The 19303-nt window shown below is 39.3% G+C and overlaps 1 protein-coding gene across 1 annotated transcript; it reads left to right on the top strand.

The window, feature by feature from the left end:
* The first annotated feature begins 2940 nt into the window (after nt 1-2940).
* On the top strand, nt 2941-18872 carry nlrc4 (NLR family, CARD domain containing 4). Its single transcript, XM_002933867.5, has 9 exons — nt 2941-3840; nt 4651-4694; nt 5695-5955; nt 8551-10464; nt 12125-12217; nt 14528-14698; nt 16022-16114; nt 16198-16365; nt 17508-18872. Coding segments are annotated over exons 2-9 (3051 nt in total). The 5' UTR covers nt 2941-3840; nt 4651-4693; the 3' UTR covers nt 17858-18872.
* Nucleotides 18873-19303: the final 431 nt, after the last annotated feature.

Here is a 19303-nt window from a genome sequence, read left to right as displayed (position 1 = left end):
GCTTTGATGGCTTACTCTTGTGAAAGCTTTAAATGGTATCTGACTGTGATTAACTGGCCCCCTGCATGGTTCTCACCTCAGATTCAGGCTGTAATCAGGCTGTATTGTTTAAATATGTAATCCCCTGTACTGTTCACACCTTTTAATCTCTGCATTGTTTTCCCCCTGCAGTGTTCACACCTCAGGCTCAGGCTGTAATCACCTGTTCACACCTCAGAAGCAGTAGAAACCCACAAATAATCCCTGCATACTACAAAAAGAACATATACTGAGGTGGTACTGCAGACTGTAGGAGCAGTGCCAGCATTGTGTCACTGTAGGCTGCCTGTGTGTGCCATACACACAGGCAGCTAGGGCAAGCAGAGTATGGCACACACAGGCAGGGTAGGGAAGGCAGAGTATGGCACACACAGGAAGCATAGGGCAGGCAGAGTATGGTACACACAGGCAGGGTAGGGAAGGTAGAGTATGGCACACACAGGAAGCATAGGGCAGGCAGAGTATGGTACACACAGGCAGGGTAGGAAAGGCAGAGTATGGCACACACAGGCCAAGTATGGCACAAACCAGCCAAGAATGGCACACACAGTGAAAGTATGGCATGCAGGCAGGGTAGGGCAGGCAGAGTATGGCACACACAGGCAGGGTAGGGAAGGCAGAGTATGGCACACACAAAGGCAGGGTAGGGCAGGCAGAGTATGGCACACAGGCAGGGTAGGGCAGGCAGAATATGGCAGGTTTTTGCTGTACTACAACCATTAATATGGGTATGGTCATGTGATAACATGGGTGTGGTTTCAAGTGGGTGCAGTTTCAAAAAGGGGAGTGGTCAAAACTGGCTTCCATTATCGGCCCTCCACCACGTAGGTCGGAAAAATTCCGGCCCTCGGTACCACAGAAGTTGGACAGCACTGCTCTAGAGCTATCTGGCTGGATCCATCTATCTGGCTGCATTTCCCAAGTGAAAAGTGTGTTTTTTTTATTTGCATCCCATTACAGTTCCCCTAACCTTGTAGCCATAATTTTATTATAAAATTGTGGATATAATAAAAAAAATCCATTACTCTTTATGTTAGAGTTTTTTTTAAATACAAAATGCTCTGCACTGTAATATATGGTTGTTGGATGTCAAAGAGTGCACTTTATGCCAATACCTTAGTACAGTTTTGGACTGGAATTCTTGAAAACCTTAGTCCATAGACCCACTATCCAAACTGAATTTCCTCCTTCCTCAGTTACTCTCTTTATTCTCATAGTTTTTTGTTCTTTAAATTCTAGCATCTATCCGTCCATCTATTTCTCCTCTTTGTTCCCATTTAGAAATAGGGTAAAACCATAAAATAGTCCAAATGGTTAGGGGAAGGAGGGCCCACTGAGAGTTTTCCTGGTGGGCCAGTCCAACACTGACTTTGGGAGAAGCAAGTGGCTCTTCTCCCAATATCCCCACCTACGAGTGAGCGATATTGGGCTAATTAATTTGTTTGGCACTGGGGCCAAACAATCGAAATAGAGCAGTGGGTATAGGCACTGTCGGTTTGGGGACCACATCAACAAACCGATGCGGTCTCTGATCCGATGGAAAAATCAAACCTGCCCGATTGAGATCTGGCTGATTTCAGGCCAGATGATGGTTAGCCAGGCCCGTCGTTTGTGCCCAAACACCGGCAGATAAGCTGCTGAATCAGTCTAAAGAATCAATTTCGGCAGCTAGAATCAGAACGTGTATAGCCACCTTTAGTATGTCCGAGTTCAGTTTACCTCTGTTAAATTCTTATAAATGTTAAAGGAACAGTAACACCAAAAAATGAAAGAGCTTTAAAGTAATAAAAATATAATGCACTGTTGCCCTGCACTGGTAAAACTGGTGTGTTTGCTACAGAAACACTACTATAATTTATATAATAAGCTGCTGTGTAGCCATGGGGGCAGCCATTCAAGCTGGAAAAAAGGAGAAAAGGCACAGGTTACATAGCAGATAACAGATAAGTTCTGTAGAATACAATAGCGTTTTATCTGTTATCTGCTATGTGCCTGTGCCTTTTCTCCTTTGAATGGCTGCCCCCATGGCTACGTAGCAGCTTATTTATATAAATTATAGTAGACTTTCTGAAGTAAACACACAACTTTTACCAGTGCAGGGCAGCAGCACATTATATTTTAGTTACTTTTATACACTTTCATTTTTTGGTGTTACTGTTCCTTTAACATAGATTGTCTCGGTTGTTGTTAATAGGGAACAGAGGAGTGTGTTTTGGGTGTTCACAAAGGTAGCATAGACACAATGGGAAATGTTTATCAAAGGGTGAAACAGATTGCACAACAGTCCAAGACATTTTTTAGGCACAAAATTTTTGTTCTAACTCTGGATCTAATTAAAGTTTCTTAATTACAGCCCCAGCAATGTTTACTGTATATCCTTACATTTGTGCTGTCTATCTCCAGCCCTAATGGGCTAAGTAGAGTTATTTAAGAACTATGGGAAATCCTGGGAAATCCTGAGAAATCTGCTCCATCTTCACCCAGGCTAATGCTGTGCCTGTCTGTGCAGACACATCAAAAAACGAAGTTGAGTGTTTAGGCTGTTTCTCGACTAGCATTTATTCGCAGGCCAAGAAACTGCCAGCTCTTACCTTACTTAGTTAAAGGAAAACTAAATTGCCCAAGAAGCTGATTTTTTTTCTTACCTGTTCGTTTGTTTTAAAAAAAGGACAAAGGACTAGTCTGTCTGTTGCCTCATTATCATAAGTATAGATAAGGGGCAGGGTAGAGGCATTGGGGAGACAAAAAGAGTGATTGGATAAAGCAAATGGACAAATACAGTTTTTTTAAAATTATTATTCCATTTATTTCCTGCTATTTAAATAGCGCAGACATTTCCACAAGGACAAGGGCACACATAGCTTAGATCCTCTTCTCCCAGTCCTGCTTTTTTCCAACAGGCTTAGAGAAGCGGATCCATTCCCTGCGCTACTCTGAAAATGACAGTATCTGCCTCGGAGGCATGATTGTAGGATTGTTTACCTGTAAAACGTGAAAATAATCATCTTTGGATGGACCTACATTCTGCTGTGTGTGTGCCTGCCCTGAGGTGCACCTATTTCTCCACTGTTTTAAATACAGCAAGGAAGATAATGGCAATCAGCTGTGTCTGCCCTGAATTTAGTGTGCCCTTGTCCTGGCAAAGTATACATTTTCCTCTGAAATGCACACAGTGTATGCTCTGAGAGGCCTGTACTTATTAGCAGGCCGAGAATTTGCTGTGTGGCACTAGCTAGCCTGCTACCCTGCCCAGAAGCATCTGCATCTGCCTGCACCTAGGCGAACACAATGCTTCAGGATGCAGGCAAGGTAGCAGGCTGGTTCCAGCATAGGGGCTGATTCTTGCCCTGTGTTTTTCAGCAGACAGAGAATCAGCCCCTGGGGCACTAGCCAAAGGTGCTCACAACCTATCTGCTGCAGGTATATTTTTGTTATAATTGGTTGCTTTGTTGGATAGGTAAGCTGCACAATGTTTGTTTGCTGTTGTGTGCAGCACATTATCTTATCAATTGTGAAGAATGTGCCAGGGACACTCTCTGGGAAGCCTTAAAGTTTGCACCATCCCCCAAGGCCCTGCAGTAATAATGTTGTAATGACAAAACCTGAAACCCGAGCTTTCCAGGAAGAGGAAGAGAAAAGAAAAAAGAAGTTTGTGTGGAGTACAGAATCAACACTAGTGTCTGTTTCTTGGCAGTGCTGCAATGAGCATTTCATTTTTAAAGCGAGGCGTGGAAGGCACACAGCGTTGGAATACACTTGTTGCCTGTGTAGGAACTTTCTGTGCTTCCTGATCTTCGCAAGGTAAAGTAAAAGCATTAGGGAGGAATGCTTTGCCTTTCTTCCAGGCTTCTAAAGACTTCTGGGCATGATTTAGGATTGTTTTAAAGAAATACGCACTTTGCTTGTCAAATATAACATCTCTTTGCCTGCTCCCTTGGTTATTTACTAAGAGAATACTAATGGTCTACACCTACCCATCTATTACATTTTAAATGACAATTCTGATGACTGTGTATACAGTACAGTATGGGTATAGCAATATCTTATTTGTATAAATAATGTTCAAGGAAGCTAAAATACATGTAAAAGTTTTTCATGTTGGTTGCTTTATCTGAACTACATTCATATGGGTGGTGAGTTAAGCTATTATGTCTGATATTAGGTTAAAATGCATATTTTTTTCATTTTCAAACTGAACTGTTATAGGAAAGGTAAATATTAACTCTGTTATATATATTATGCCTGAGAGCAGACCACAATATTACTTTTAGGACAATGACACGCTACTGATGCAAGTAACCAAAATATTAGAGATGTTTTTTTCAGTGACTAGAAAGTGAGCCAGACAGCACCAAACACATTTGCCATAATCTCACTGTGGTCTCGCCTCTCCTGTATTTCCCAGCAGTCTAAACCTACTCCGAGGCCCCTAGCAGCTAGTTCCTAACCACTATCTACATAACACATGAACACATTAGGTAAAATAGTCCCCTTTGTTGCCCTAACCTTAGGCCAGTGGCACAAGAGATTTTTGTCTGCATTTTCTCAATATAAGTTTTCCCGTTTAAGTAATGTATGTTAAATAATTGTTTTTTGTTTGTTTTTTTTAAGGTGATCTTTGGTCAAAACTCAAGAATATCAGTTTCCCAAGTTAAGTAAGTTATCCGTATGTGCATTCCATTAACAGATCATATCAGTTTCCTTGTTTTTTAAGGCAAGATGTTCTGGGCTAGATTTATCAAAATATATATGTGAAAAATATCAGCAGACAAATTTTCACAATTTAGCTCCATGCTTACAAGGCATATACAGTAGATGGCCATACATGGGCAAATTTTAACTGCCGATTTGGATCCTTTAGACCGATTTGGCAGCTTATCTGCCCATGTTTGGGCACCTTCGACAGGCCTACCTGACCTAGATTTGACCTAAAATTGTCAGATCTCGATTAGGTGGGTTTAATTTTCCATTGGATCATGAACTGCATCAGTCGTTGATGCGGTCCTTGGTTAGACGATGCCTATGCCCGTTGTTTTAATTCGATCATTCGGCCCTAGGCTCAAACGACTGAATTAGCCCGCTATTGACCAACTTAGGTGGGGCTCATTTATAAATTGTGCCAAGAGCAGAATTATTCTCACTTGAACGTATTTTCCCTGCCCTTGTTTATATTTATAAAACTGGACAAGACTGGAGCATTTAATGTGCAGACATAATTGCAATTTATTATTTGCAGTGCAAATGTCCGTAAAAGTTTTTAAAATATGGCAATTATGATTTAATGCATGTCACATAGGGTTGCCACCTGTCCAGGTGAACCTGGACAGCCCTGTTTTTTGAAGGGATGTATAGGTGAAAAGTGCTTGTCCAGATTTTTAAATTAGGAAATACCGCCAGAACTTGAAGTAAATGACGAAGTGATTAGCCAATGACCGATCACCTCATCATAGCCCTGCCCCGCCTATCTCTACAACTTAAGTTTAGAGTTCTCAGTTACAAAAACACTTTGTGTCTGAATCCCTGAAAAATCCGGATCCTTTAATTAAGGATGGATGACATAACAGACTATTATTAAGTATCACGTTGTGTATGTCCAGTTTAATGCTACGGTTTACATTGCAGAAGTAAGTTCATCCCATTTTTTCTTTTCTTTAGTGGATTTAATTAGGAAAAACTATGCAGAGCTGGTTCAGAGAATGGGAAGGACGATTGCTGTACAGATAACTAATGACCTGTTCACAAGAAATATTCTTTCTATGGGTGAGATGGAGGAAATTCTGTCCTGTAAGGTGGCACAAGATCTAACAAGAGAACTGCTTAATGTTATTTTAAAAAAAGGCACAGAGTCCTGCACTCGGTTACTTCAGTCCCTCGAAAATCAAGATCCTTTTTTCTATGAAGACTTGATTGGACAGCGTAAGTAATGCTTAGTTTCCTTGCAATGTAGACTAATATCTGGCACACATTTTGTTTCGTTTTAAACATGGGCACAGGTTTTATACATAATGACAGTTAGTGCACAGTGCCAATATCTGCCATAACAGGCATTCCTGGGTCTCCTATGTAAATAGATGTTCCTGAAGATATGAATATGGCACAGGCCATGTGTGCAGGGTGATTTGACTATGGAACAACTACAGACCTGGTGCCATCTACCACCCTACTGGCCAATAAACTTGAAAAGAATCATGCTAAATGCTCCATTAAAGGACCTTTAATTTTTAAATTTCTCCCATAATATATATATACAGTGGAGGAAATAATTATTTGACCCCTCACTGATTTTGTAAGTTTGTCCAATGACAAAGAAATGAAAAGTCTCAGAACAGTATCATTTCAATGGTAGGTTTATTTTAACAGTGGCAGATAGCACATCAAAAGGAAAATCGAAAAAATAACTTTAAATAAAAGATAGCAACTGATTTGCATTTCATTGAGTGAAATAAGTTTTTGAACCCTCTAACAAAAAAGACTTAATACTTAGTGGAAAAACCCTTGTTTGCAAGCACAGAGGTCAAACGTTTCTTGTAATTGATGACCAAGTTTGCGCACATTTTAGGAGGAATGTTGGTCCACTCCTCTTTGCAGATCATCTCTAAATCCCTAAGGTTTCGAGGCTGTCTCTGTGCAACTCTGAGCTTGAGCTCCCTCCATAGGTTTTCTATTGGATTAAGGTCCGGAGACTGACTAGGCCACTCCATGACTTTAATGTGCTTCTTCTTGAGCCACTCCTTTGTTGCCTTTGCTGTATGTTTTGGGTCATTGTCGTGCTGGAACACCCATCCACGACCCATTTTCAGTTTCCTGGCAGAGGGAAGGAGGTTGTCGTTCAGGATTTCACGATACATGGCTCCGTCCATTTTCCCGTTAATGCGAATAAGTTGTCCTGTGCCCTTAGCAGAAAAACACCCCCAAAGCAAAATGTTTCCACCCCCATGCTTGACGGTGGGGACGGTGTTTTGGGGGTCATAGGCAGCATTTTTCTTCCTCCAAACACAGCGAGTTGAGTTAATGCCAAAGAGCTCTATTTTGGTCTCATCAGACCACAGCACCTTCTCCCAGTCACTCACAGAATCATTCAGGTGTTCATTGGCAAACTTCAGACGGGCCTGCACATGTGCCTTCTTGAGCAGGGGGACCTTGCGAGCCCTGCAGGATTTTAATCCATTGCGGTGTAATGTGTTTCCAATGGTTTTCTTGGTGACTGTGGTCCCTGCTAATTTGAGGTCATTAACTAACTCCTCCCGTGTAGTTCTAGGATGCTTTTTCACCTTTCTCAGAATCATTGACACCCCACGAGATCTTGCGTGGAGCCCCAGAGCGAGGTCATTTTGTGCTCCTTCCATTTTCGAACAATCGCACCAACAGTTGTCACCTTCTCTCCCAGCTTCTTGCTAATGGTTTTGTAGCCCATTCCAGCCTTGTGCAGGTCTACAATTTTGTCTCTGACATCCTTGGACAGCTCTTTGGTCTTTCCCATGTTGGAGAGTTTGGAGTCTGCTTGATTGATTGATTCTGTGGACAGGTGTCTTTTATACAGGTGACTAGTTAAGACAGGTGTCCTTAATGAGGTTGACTAATTGAGTAGAAGTGTCTAACCACTCTGTGGGAGCCAGAACTCTTAATGGTTGGTAGGGGTTCAAAAACTTATTTCACTCAATGAAATGCAAATCAGTTGCTATCTTTTATTTAAAGTTATTTTTTCGATTTTCCTTTTGATGTGCTATCTGCCACTGTTAAAATAAACCTACCATTGAAATGATACTGTTCTGAGACTTTTCATTTCTTTGTCATTTGACAAACTTACAAAATCAGTGAGGGGTCAAATCATTATTTCCTCCACTGTATATATTTCTTCCATAATATACAATAGTGCCAAAATGTTTTATTCCTCAGTAAAGTCAGGCAAAATATGTAATTTTGAGTCAGAGCAACCTATATTTCTTTTGACCAAAACTGGTCTGTAACTCCTTTGCAATCTTGTTAAAGAGGTTGTTCAACTTTAAGTTAATTTTCAGTATGATGTAAAAGGTAAGATTTGCAATTGGTTTTCATTTTATTATTATTAGTATTTTTTTTAAATTATTTTCACTTCACTATTTTCACATTTTTGTCAGCAACTCTCTATTTTGGAATTTCAGCAGTTATCTGTTTGCTAGGGTTTAAATTACCTTAGCAACCAGGGAATGGTTTGAATGAGAGACTGGTATATAAATAGGAGAGGGCCTGAATAGAAAAATAAGTAATTCACCTCCATTTTAAAGTTGGAAAGAGTCAGACGAAAAAGGCAGATAAAAAAAAACTATAAAAAATAAATAATAAAGACCAATTGAAAAATTTCTTAGAAAGTCCATTCTATATCATTCTATAAATTACCTTAAAGGTGAACCACCCCTTTAACATATACAGTATAGCATGCCTGAGCATTCCATGTCTGCTTTACCTTTCTGAGCCTTTCTGAGGAAGCTTGGCTGAATTTCCTTGATTTACTCTTTTTTATTTTCCATACAGGAGTTCAGAGTGGAGTCACAGAAGAAGATTTAGAAAACCTAGCTGACCACTTAAAGCGTCTGTATCAATACCCCTTTTTCAAGAAATTTAATCCGCTGGGTGAGGACACTGACATCGATATCATTTTTGATTTAGACCGAACATTTACAGATCCATTGCTCTGGAGGAAAGGAACCCTTAACCGAAGGGAAAAACAGTTGACGTTAAGTGAAATGTTGGAACAACTGGAAAGCCCTTGTGTTATTGAAGGAGAAGCAGGGAAGGGGAAAACAACTATACTCAAGAGAATTGCTATGCTTTGGGCATCTGAAAAATGTAGAGCATTAGCAGATTTTAAACTTGTCTTCTTTGTCACCCTGCGTGGTGCTAGCGAAGGGCTCTATGAAACACTCTCTGACCAGCTTTTTCCTATAACTTACTCATGGAATAAAAAAGAATTTCTGAATAAAATATGGCATTTAGGAAGAAAAGTATTGTTCTTGCTTGATGGGTATGATGAATTTCAGTCGGAGAGCTGCACAGAAATTGAAGAACTTATTAAAAACAATCCTAAATTTAACAGCACAGTGATTGTGAGTACAAGAACAGAGACAATTGGAAAACTGAGGAGGTGTGGTGCGCTTATTGCTGAAACAAGTGATTTTTCTTTAGATAATGCTAAACAGTTAATTGCAAATGTTTTAGAAGAGGATGAAGCAAATGGCTTGTTGTTCCAGTTAGAAGAATCAAGTTTTATGCAGAACCTTATGAAGACCCCCTTATTTGTCGTAATTGCTTGCGCTCTTCGGATGGGGGAAAGCGATTTTCAAATGAACACCCAGACAACACTGTTCAGTACATTATATGACCTAATGGTTGAAAAAAAAAAGTACAAAATTAGACACCTTAGTGCAAACATCCTAGCTGCAAACATCAGGAAATTTGGAGATCTGGCCCTGGATGGGTTGTTTGAACAAAGATTTGACTTTAATGAGAAGCATCTGTCTAAAATTAAGGAAGAGGTTCTCTTAAATATAGGCCTGCTAAATAAATACACTGCTCAGAGGCGCAAGGCCGTTTACAGATATTTTCATACAACATTTCAGGAATACATTGCCGGGAGGAGACTCTCTCAACTTCTATCTTCTGAAGACAACTCAGATGTTACTAAAGGAGAAGATTTTTTAAATAAGATTGTTTCTGTTTTTGATATCACCACTAAATATAAAAATCTCCTCTTATATACTTGTGGATCATCCAAAGTAGCAACACAGAAAGTTGTAAAACATGTTGCCGAAGTACACAAACATGACAAAAATAATTACAGTACAGAGTTGGTAGAGTTTGGGCTTAACCTTTTCTTTGAAAGCTCCACCAAAAAAGAATTAAGTCAAGATTTTGAAACTCTCTTTTCTGAGAAATGCTTGTATATTAATTCCCATAATATCTCTTCTCACCATATTGAATTTTTCCTATACTTACCAAACTGCCTTAGTGCATTACAACTGATAAAGTTGGATCTATCTGGTACTTTTGCCACTGTACCAAGTGAAAGCACTATGGACAGAGATTCCAAAAGTGCACAGTCCAGTGTTTGTGACAATTATATTCCAGAGAAAGCAGTCAAATTATTTTTTGATTGGAATCAGTCAATTCAGACTTTGGAGGTTACACTCAGAGATTTTCACCAATTAAATAAAAAAGATATAAAATACCTGGGCAAAATATGTTGCTCCGCTGACAGTCTTCGACTGAACATTAAAAGAAGTTCAGGAATAACTGGATCCTTGGTGGGTGTTTTGGAATCCTGTAAGAATATACAAGATTTAAATGTTGATAGCACCAAACTAAGCATTGAAGATGAGAGAAGAATTGTACAAATGACGGAGATGAAAACACTGAGTATATTAAACCTACACAGTGAACATCTACAAGGTATTTAGAATATTAATTACCTTTTCCTGAAGCTTTGTCATTATGCACAGTGAAGTGAATATGTTGGAACTTTTCTCTATACTCTAAAATATGACTTCACTTAAAAAAATTTGAAATGTATATATATTTTAGGCAGTAGTAAATGTCACACAAATTGAACTTCTACCTATTTTCCAAAGTCTCATTGCCTTCTTAGGGCAATGGTGCACATGTTGATTCCAGCCTTTTTGCCACCCAGACAATTAAAAGTTCTGGCAGCAGGCAGCAAAATGCTCATGCTGTTCCTTTTAAGCAATCACTCTGCGCAACTTGTTGGCCTCCCATGGAGTCATTACTTGGCTAGGCAGCAAAAAGCCCCGAATCTCTGTATGTTGCATTGACCATCCAATAAATTGCTGTTCACAGTAAATAAAATCTTAACCCTGATCCCCCCATTCACTAACAAGGAGCTACTTTGAATCAGTATAGTAAAGGTGGCCATACACGGCCAATTGTAGCTGCCGAAATCGGTCTGAAATTGGCCAGATATAGATTGGACAGGTTAAAAGATTCAGTCTGATAGTCCCCGAACCAACTGTGCCATTGCTGCCCCAGGGCCAAACGATCGAATTAGCCTACATTTTCCCGATATCGCCCACCCCTAGGTGGGGATATCGGGAGAAGATCCATTCGCTTGGCGACCTCACCAAGCGAGCGGATCTTAACGTGTATGGACAACTTAACCCATGACTATAAGAGATTGGTTCAATCTTTCTTATTGTTTTAGACTGATGAAAGTTAAATAGATAATGTTGTCCCCAAAGCTTTGGAACAGGAAGATGAAAACCCAGAAGTACCAAAAGGGCAAGTTCAGTCAGGCCATTTAGGGGTCTTTTTGGATCCCCTGAGCATAATTTCTTTAAAAATAAGAACGTGAGTATTTATGTATGTATTTTCTGGCAGTATACTTGGCAGGCATTGCCTCGAGTCATTTACCCAAGTTTCATTAACCAATTAAAGTGAAACTGTCTCTTTTTCAAAATATTCTGGAAGCTATGTTCTGTGGGTATGTGAAAACAATTACAATTTTTTAAGAATAGTCTTTTTGGCTTAAAAATTACAGTAAGCTTTTCCTAGAAATTTAACTAGTTTTACCATAATTTGTGCTTTTGCGTTACAAAAAAAGCCATAATGATTATTTTCTAAATCAAGTTTTCCAAAATGGAAGTTTAAAATTTATTAAATGAAAAACCTCAAAAGCTTGAATAAAAAATTCAGCATGGAAAAGCTGGAGAAATTCTGGTTTATTTTCAAAACTCAAGCCAGTTTGAAAATAAGCAGATTGAAAATAAAGGGTAGAATGCAATTTTAGTGAGCTTGAGGTTTTTATTGTGCAATTTAACACAATCAAGTTTTTTGCAATCAAGAAAATCAAGTTTTTCTAAATTTAAAAAGAATTTGAGTTTTAAATGAATCTGCCTCCCTGTGTAGCTTCATAAACTAATAACCCAATACATTTCACAGAGAAGGATTTTGTCTGATGATGAATATATACGGTAATCCTATCTCTTCCTTTAATCAAAATAGTAATAGTAAAAGCTAATTTTTGTACCTTCCCAGGATCTCTGCCAGCAAAACAACTCTTTTCATCACACAATAATGTTTTTTTGTTTTTCTACAGGTGGACTATTAGAGGGTTTGTGTAATCTAGTAGGGCTTGAAAAATTGGTTTTCCATAACATTAAAATAGACAAGAATGATGCAAAAACTCTGGGTAAGTATTTCTAGAAATTAGAAAAATATGTCTTCATACACATTTAAGTAAGCTAATAAATATATTCACAAAGATATACATGTGTGAGAGGGAAACTCAGCATTTTATGCTTAGAATTAAGTACTGATTGTCAATGCAAGGGTAAATTATACAGTACCAGACAGAAGAATATAGGTGGCCATACACTGTAAGATCCGCTCATTTGGCCTCACGATGGTGCCCATACACGGGCAGATAAGCTGCTGAATTGGTCTAAAGGACCTATATTGGCAGCTGATATCGGCCCGTGTATGGGGACCTTTAGGCTAGTGCGATAGGGGATTGATTTTTGGCCTGTGGAAAAATGCAAGCTGAAAATCAACCCCTATGCTGTCTTCTGTCTCCTACGTTGCCTGCACCTGGAAGCACTGTCCCCACCTGAGTGCAGGCAGACGCAGCAGATATCAGCAAAAGTTTGAATATCACAGCCGATACCTGTCACGTGTGCCTGTACCCGGGTAGAGACAATGCTTCCGGACGCAGGCAAGGTAGGAGGCTGGTGCCAGTGTAGGGGCCGATTCTTGAACTGCAGCCCTGTGTGGCACTAGCCTAAAATATGTATTTTACAGTAATTTATTAAGAACCCTTCACAGAAGGGTAATCCATTCATAATTTAGTCTTTTAATATGTGGTAGAACAAAGCCATTCACTTAACTGTTTGGAGATTGCAGTATAGTTACACAATTGTTTGTACAGTTGTTTAGACTTCTTATCTTTAAAACAATATTTCCTATATTAAATGCATCTTAGATTGCTAATAAAGGTATAAAATAAAGGTATGATTTTAGCCCCCATACTCCTTACATATATATATATATATATATTGCAAATAGGTTAACTGCATTTCCCTGGGGGGTGAATGCTAATTGTTTCTGGGAAAACAGTAGGGATAGAGAACAGGTTGGGCTGTAAAACTTTAAAGCCAGTAACACCTCTGTTCTTGTCATGGGAAAATGTCATGCAACTTTAGAAAGCAGAAGTGATGTGTAGGCCTTTCCACCAGCGACTTCTATTGTTGTTGGTGGAAAATAATTTTGAAGAAGTTAGTCGCCCACAGGCTATTAACACGCTCTGTGGGCCATCAGCCATAAAAAAGGATCTTAATTTCTGTAAGTTTAAGTAGAGTAGTAGGGTTTAGGGACAGCGTTTAACATCTTTCTGTGCTGGCTCCATGCGCTACTATTTTATGCATTTAAAGGACAAGTAAACCCCACACACAAAAATGTAATCAGTGAGCAGCCTCTTTGAAATATTTCAATACCTGCCACACTGGTTGTCCAGAGGTTAATAGTAAGGCTGCAACATCTCCTTAATCACTTAGATTTCCTTCTCCTCCTGTAACCCACTCCGCCCCCTTCCTTCAGGAATTTGCTTTGGCTGTTGGCTTGCGGGCATGCTCAGTTGTTCTAAGCTCAGATTACCAAACACGGCCCCCAGTCTAGCAGCCAGTGAAGAGATGGCATTGCTGGTTCCCATAGAAACTCAGCTCTAGCTGTCTGATTCAATATTTTTCTCCCAACCTTCTCTCCTGAGCTCAGCTCAAACAAAGCAGAACTTTTATCAAAGACAGTTGTGTCTGTGTGAGCCTGTATTCTTGATGAAATGTATGCTGAATAAGGGTCTGTGTGTGTGTATGCTGTTTGCAGATTTAAATGTATCCAATTATGTATCAGAGGAAAAATGGCCGCCAGGTGAAAGCTGCTATTTGGCTTAGGAAAATGTGATGGTGCTGGCAAGCGGAGGGGATATTTGCAGTACAAATGATGCCATTTGGGTGGGGGAGATGTGCCCAACTGATATGCATTGTAGGCAAATGTAGGCTTTACATGTCCTTTAAAACTGCATTGACCGCCTCTGCTGCATCTTGTTAATAAGACCCAGCAATAAATATATTTTATTTTGTACAAAATATATTGAGTCTGAAGATTATTGTTATACCCTTAGACACACAAGTGAGTTAGTACTTGTATTAGTAGTTGTATTATACAGCTGAATCTGTAAGCAGTAACCAGACTTCTGACATAAGCTACTATGAGGCAGGGACTGATGTGAATGATGCATAATCGCTGTAATGCACTGCAGAAATGTGTTTGCACTATATAAATACCAGAAAAAATAAAAGAAAATGAAGCACATAGTGGGTAGTTGATATGTGACATAGTCTTGTAAAATTTGAGGCTTCCACTAATATGATAGAAAATGCTTCTAGCTCTGCATCACCCTTGTGTTTTACACTGTTATTATCATAAGCATTCTCCTTTATTTGTACAGCTGAAGGCATTTTAAGTCTGAAGAAGTTAAAGAGGTTATCCATATCTCATATCTCCAACATTGGAGATGGCATGGAGAGTATTGCAGAATCAATTTCCTTATGTTGCCATGAGCTTAAAGAACTGAAATTAATTGACTGTTGTTTGAGTGCGAAAGCTCTCAGGAGTCTTGGTAAGTAGCCATTCTACACCAGCTTCTTCTCTATTTCTTTTTTTAATAAAAAAAAAAACTCTTGCATACTTACAGTATAGTGGTATGTATAAAAACATGTTTGCAGTATTTGACAAATGATAAGCTGCATGATAACATGGACCTGTTTTCAGAACAATTTGGGAAAGCTTTAGTGAAAAATAAAATTTAAGCTGTGTCTGCTTAATTGTTAAGCAGACATGGCTATTAGTCATTATGCATCCTAGGTACCAGCAGGATGCAGTAGGACCAAAGGTCTCAAGTTTTTTTTTATTAAACATACATACATGGCAATTGTTGCCATCATCTTGGCACTGTGCAAACTTCACAGCAAAGAGGGGTTAATATTAATGGAAAGAGTAATAGTGGGTCAGAGCAGGTTGGGGTATGCCAAGTTATGGCCAAAAATATCAAGAATGTTGGCACATATAGGGGCTGATTTACTTACCCACGAACGGGTCGAATGGAGTCCGATTGCGTTTTTTTCGTAATGATCGGTACTTTGCGATTTTTTCGTATGTTTTGCGATTTTTTCGGATTCTTTACGAATTTTTCGGATCCAATACGATTTTTGCGTAAAAACGCGAGTTTTCCTATCCATTACGAAAGTTGCGTAAAAAGTTGCGCAATTTGTGTAGCGTTAAAACTTACGCGAAAAGTTGCGCATTTTTCGCGTAAGTTTTAACGCTACGCAAAATGCGCAACTTTTTACGCAACTTTCGTAATGGATACGAAAAACTCGCGTTTTTACGCAAAAATCTTATTGGATCCGAAAAATTCGTACAGAATCCGAAAAAATCGCAAAACATACGAAAAAGTCGCAAAATATTCGTTTTCAAGTCGGAACTTTTCCAATTCGGGTCGGATTCGTGGGTTAGTAAATCAGCCCCATAGAGTGCATGTACATGTCTTCCGGTAGTTTTAGTGTAGGGCAGTCTCTTTACTCACTTTCCCAGTAAAACTGCTTTGTCTTAAATTACCTCAAATGCTTCAGATGAAGAAATGATTTCCAATTCAGAGAGAGAGTTTTTTTTTTTCATTACTGTGGTCAGTGTTTACTAAAGAAGGAAACCTTAATTCACTGAGGGTGCCAATATGTATGCATGTGGGCAGTAGTCTCCAAAAGTGACACCTTGGAAAATCAGTTAGGATGGTTATTGCAGGGCTGCATTTTTTCCATACATTTCACCCAGTGAAAATCAGGAATTTAGTATAATGAGATTGAAACTGACTATTAATCTAAGTGTGTTCCCTTAAACAATAAAACTGTTTTACTATTTGGACTTCTTATTTTGTGGTTGACAGCATTCCGCTTAAAAATGTTCTCTAGCATTGAAATATTGGATTTGTCTGGAAATTATTTACTAGAAGAAGGGAAGGAATCAGTAGAAGAACTGGGTAAGTCATTATCTATATATTTCTTTATATTTGTTTCCCCCATACCATAGTATGTTAGATAATGTACATGGGTTTGATTCCAGCTGCCAACTTGACTCATCTTGATGCAATAAGGACACTTATGCTGCCTGGAGGAACAGATGTAAAGTTTTGCCTGGAGGCAGTATTACCTACATTGAGGCGCATTCCTACCTTGTCAGAACTTGCTTTTAAACGATGGAACTTGACCAATGATGACTTGATGACATTAGGTATGTTTAGTTGGTTGTTCCTATGTTTGCAACTTTTTGATTCTAAAAGAGCTGGCATGTCTGCTTTCTTTTTCCCATTATATTATACAGTGATATGTATTATATTAACAAAATGGAAAAATCATATTTGTACCTCATTCATTCATTTACCTAATGGGACTCAGGGAGCAAAAGGTGGTGACACTTTTTTTACAGAATAGATCACTTTGCTTTTAAATCTCATATTGGGTAGACTCAAATTTGGGGGCACATCAAATACCAGATCCAACATTTTTTAAAGGGTTTGGATTTGGCTAAAATCTTCATGTACAGCCAAACCCAGATCTGATCCCTAAATTATACAGGGTGCATTCACTTACCTAGATGCAGTGTGCAAAGTGCAAAGTGAAAGTTGCAGACACAAACAGGCAAATCTCTTGATGCTGCATTTACCACAGTTGTGTCCAATTTACCAAAATAGACACAACTACGTATGTGCTTCATTGGAAATTGGAAGCATTTGCCTGGCATCATTTCCGGTGTTTGCTGGTGTCATCACTGGAATTCAGTGTGAATATGACGTCTGCCCTCAATTCTTGGGCACAATGCAGGGCGCTGAGGGAGTTTCCCCCTGGTCAGGAGGTGTAGTAGCTACAGTGTTCCCCTGCATCAGCACACAAGTTTTATGTGCATCTCACTGCGGGGAAAAGTATAAGTTGCCTGCTGCATGTAAATAAGCCCTTATGTGATTTTAAAGCTCTTAACAATTTTAGGCAATATATTTTGTGTGATATTCTTCAAAATCTAAAACTCATTGGCATTGTTCATCTTTACCCAAATGTTGCTATATTTTATCTACAACCCTGTTTGTAGGTGTGGGTGTGGGGTAATCACTTAGAAGCAGAACAAAAATCTTGTAGCCCTATGATGATTGCTTTAAAGAATATTTATCATTTCAATGTAACATCTTTAATATGACAAAAAGTATTAGGATGTGCCCCCACAGTCCAGACGAGGCTTGGTACTAATACAGATGTTATAGTAAAGACAGCACTTGTTCATAGGGTGTAAAGGGGGTGTTATTTATTATTTTATATGACATTAAAATGAATGAGGCCCATACAGATGTATAAATATATTTCTCTTGTTGACTCTTTCTACAGCTTCGTATATAAATAGCGGCTTTGAAAACCTTTCATTTTTGGATCTTTCTGATAACTGTGCTCAAAGTGCCGGCTGGCTTTCCCTGACTGCCATACTACAATATCTGCCAAATCTGACCTATGTAAACTTTAGCACTGAGGACCTCTTCACTCCAGATCCAGATTTAGTGCGGAAGCTGGTTCGTGCAATATCAGCGCTGCCATTGTTACACACAATGGAACTAAACAATTGGCAACTAGACGATTTTGACCTAGCTCAAATCAAAAAAGCAAAAAATATGATCCACCGGCCTGGGAATACATGTGGTCACTTTTTCCAAGTCAGTAACATGGAATTTGATGGAAGATAGGAGCAATTTCTCTCAACAATACCATGTCTTCATTCCTTCTGATCATTCCACAGCTACACACTGAAGCCCATTTATCAACTTTCTGATTTTAGTGGTTTTTGAAAACTCAACTCATTTTGATTAAAACCACAAATTGCAAGTAATTTATCAAACCCGCCTAATCTAAAAAGCAAGAATGAAGAATTCTGCACAAAATAAACATAAGAAAACCTTGAAATCCTAATTTTTGTAAGAATTGTTGTGTGCTTACAAACAAAAAAAACAAGAAAACCACTAGAACCACCAATGTGATGAAGATTGTTACAATTTCCCTAGGACAGCTCCCATGGACTTCTACATGACCACTTGAATTTTTTTCCGTGTTTTTTAGTTTTAATAAATTATGAATTTGTGAAAATGACCAACATACGATTGTAAGTAAATTGGCCCCACATTATTCATATTCAAGGTCAGACTGGGCTCACAAGACACAGGGAAAAAACCTGGTGGCCCTGATGACCTTGGCTCACTGCCTGCCCCCCCCCCCCCCATGAGGACCTTGGCTCACGACCCCCCCCCACCCCTAATCACAGGCACAAGAAGAAGATGTGCGGGGGGCAGGTTTGTGTCTGGTTTAAGTCCTGGAGAAGCTCAGGACTGGGGTAGGGGAGCTCCTGACTGGGGTGGGGGCTTGTGGGATAGTGGTGAGGCCCTGAGGTGGCAGCCCCTGTGGTCCCCTGACACCAGAGTTTGATAGTGATCATACTGCCATTTTATAAACTTTTGGGTGCAGAGCTCACACATCTGGTACCTCCTTTTTCAAATGATGTAACATTTCTAAATATTTCAATTGTTTGTTTTATTGCTGCTTTGCAACATTTTCAAATTGTCTATCTTGTCTACATCATACTACAGTGTAAAATTCTTCTTAATATAAGGAAGGTCTTTGCAGTTTTTGCTTGCATTAAGGATTAGGAGTGTTTCTCATATACATGTACAAGCTGATGAGTTGTTAAATAAACACACAGGCTGCTTTCATTGTTGCAATAGAACAGTGCTGTCCAACTGGCGGCCCGCGACCCCCCTCTGTGTGGCCCCCCACCTGTCTGGCTGCTTTGATGGCTTACTCTTGTGTAAGCTCTAAGTGGTATCAGTACTGTGATTAACTGGCCCCCTGCATGGTTCTCACCTCAGATTCAGGCTGTAATCAGGCTGTATTGTTTAAATATGTAATTCCCTGTGTTGTTCACACCTTTTAATCTCTGCATTGTTCACCCCCTGCAGTGTTCACACCTCAGGCTCAGGCTGTAATCACCCCCATTGTTCCCCTGTTCACACCTCAGGAGCAGTAGAAACCCACAAATAATCCCTACAAAAAGAACATATACTGAGGTGGTACATCAATTAAAAAGTTTTTTAATATATAGTTATTGTACAGACTGTAGGAGCAGTGCCAGCATTGCATCA

The sequence above is a fragment of the Xenopus tropicalis genome, chromosome 5 (assembly GCF_000004195.4).
Source record: "Xenopus tropicalis strain Nigerian chromosome 5, UCB_Xtro_10.0, whole genome shotgun sequence".
In the NCBI taxonomy this organism is placed as follows: domain Eukaryota; kingdom Metazoa; phylum Chordata; class Amphibia; order Anura; family Pipidae; genus Xenopus; species Xenopus tropicalis.
This window is presented reverse-complemented; position numbering and strand designations above follow the sequence as displayed.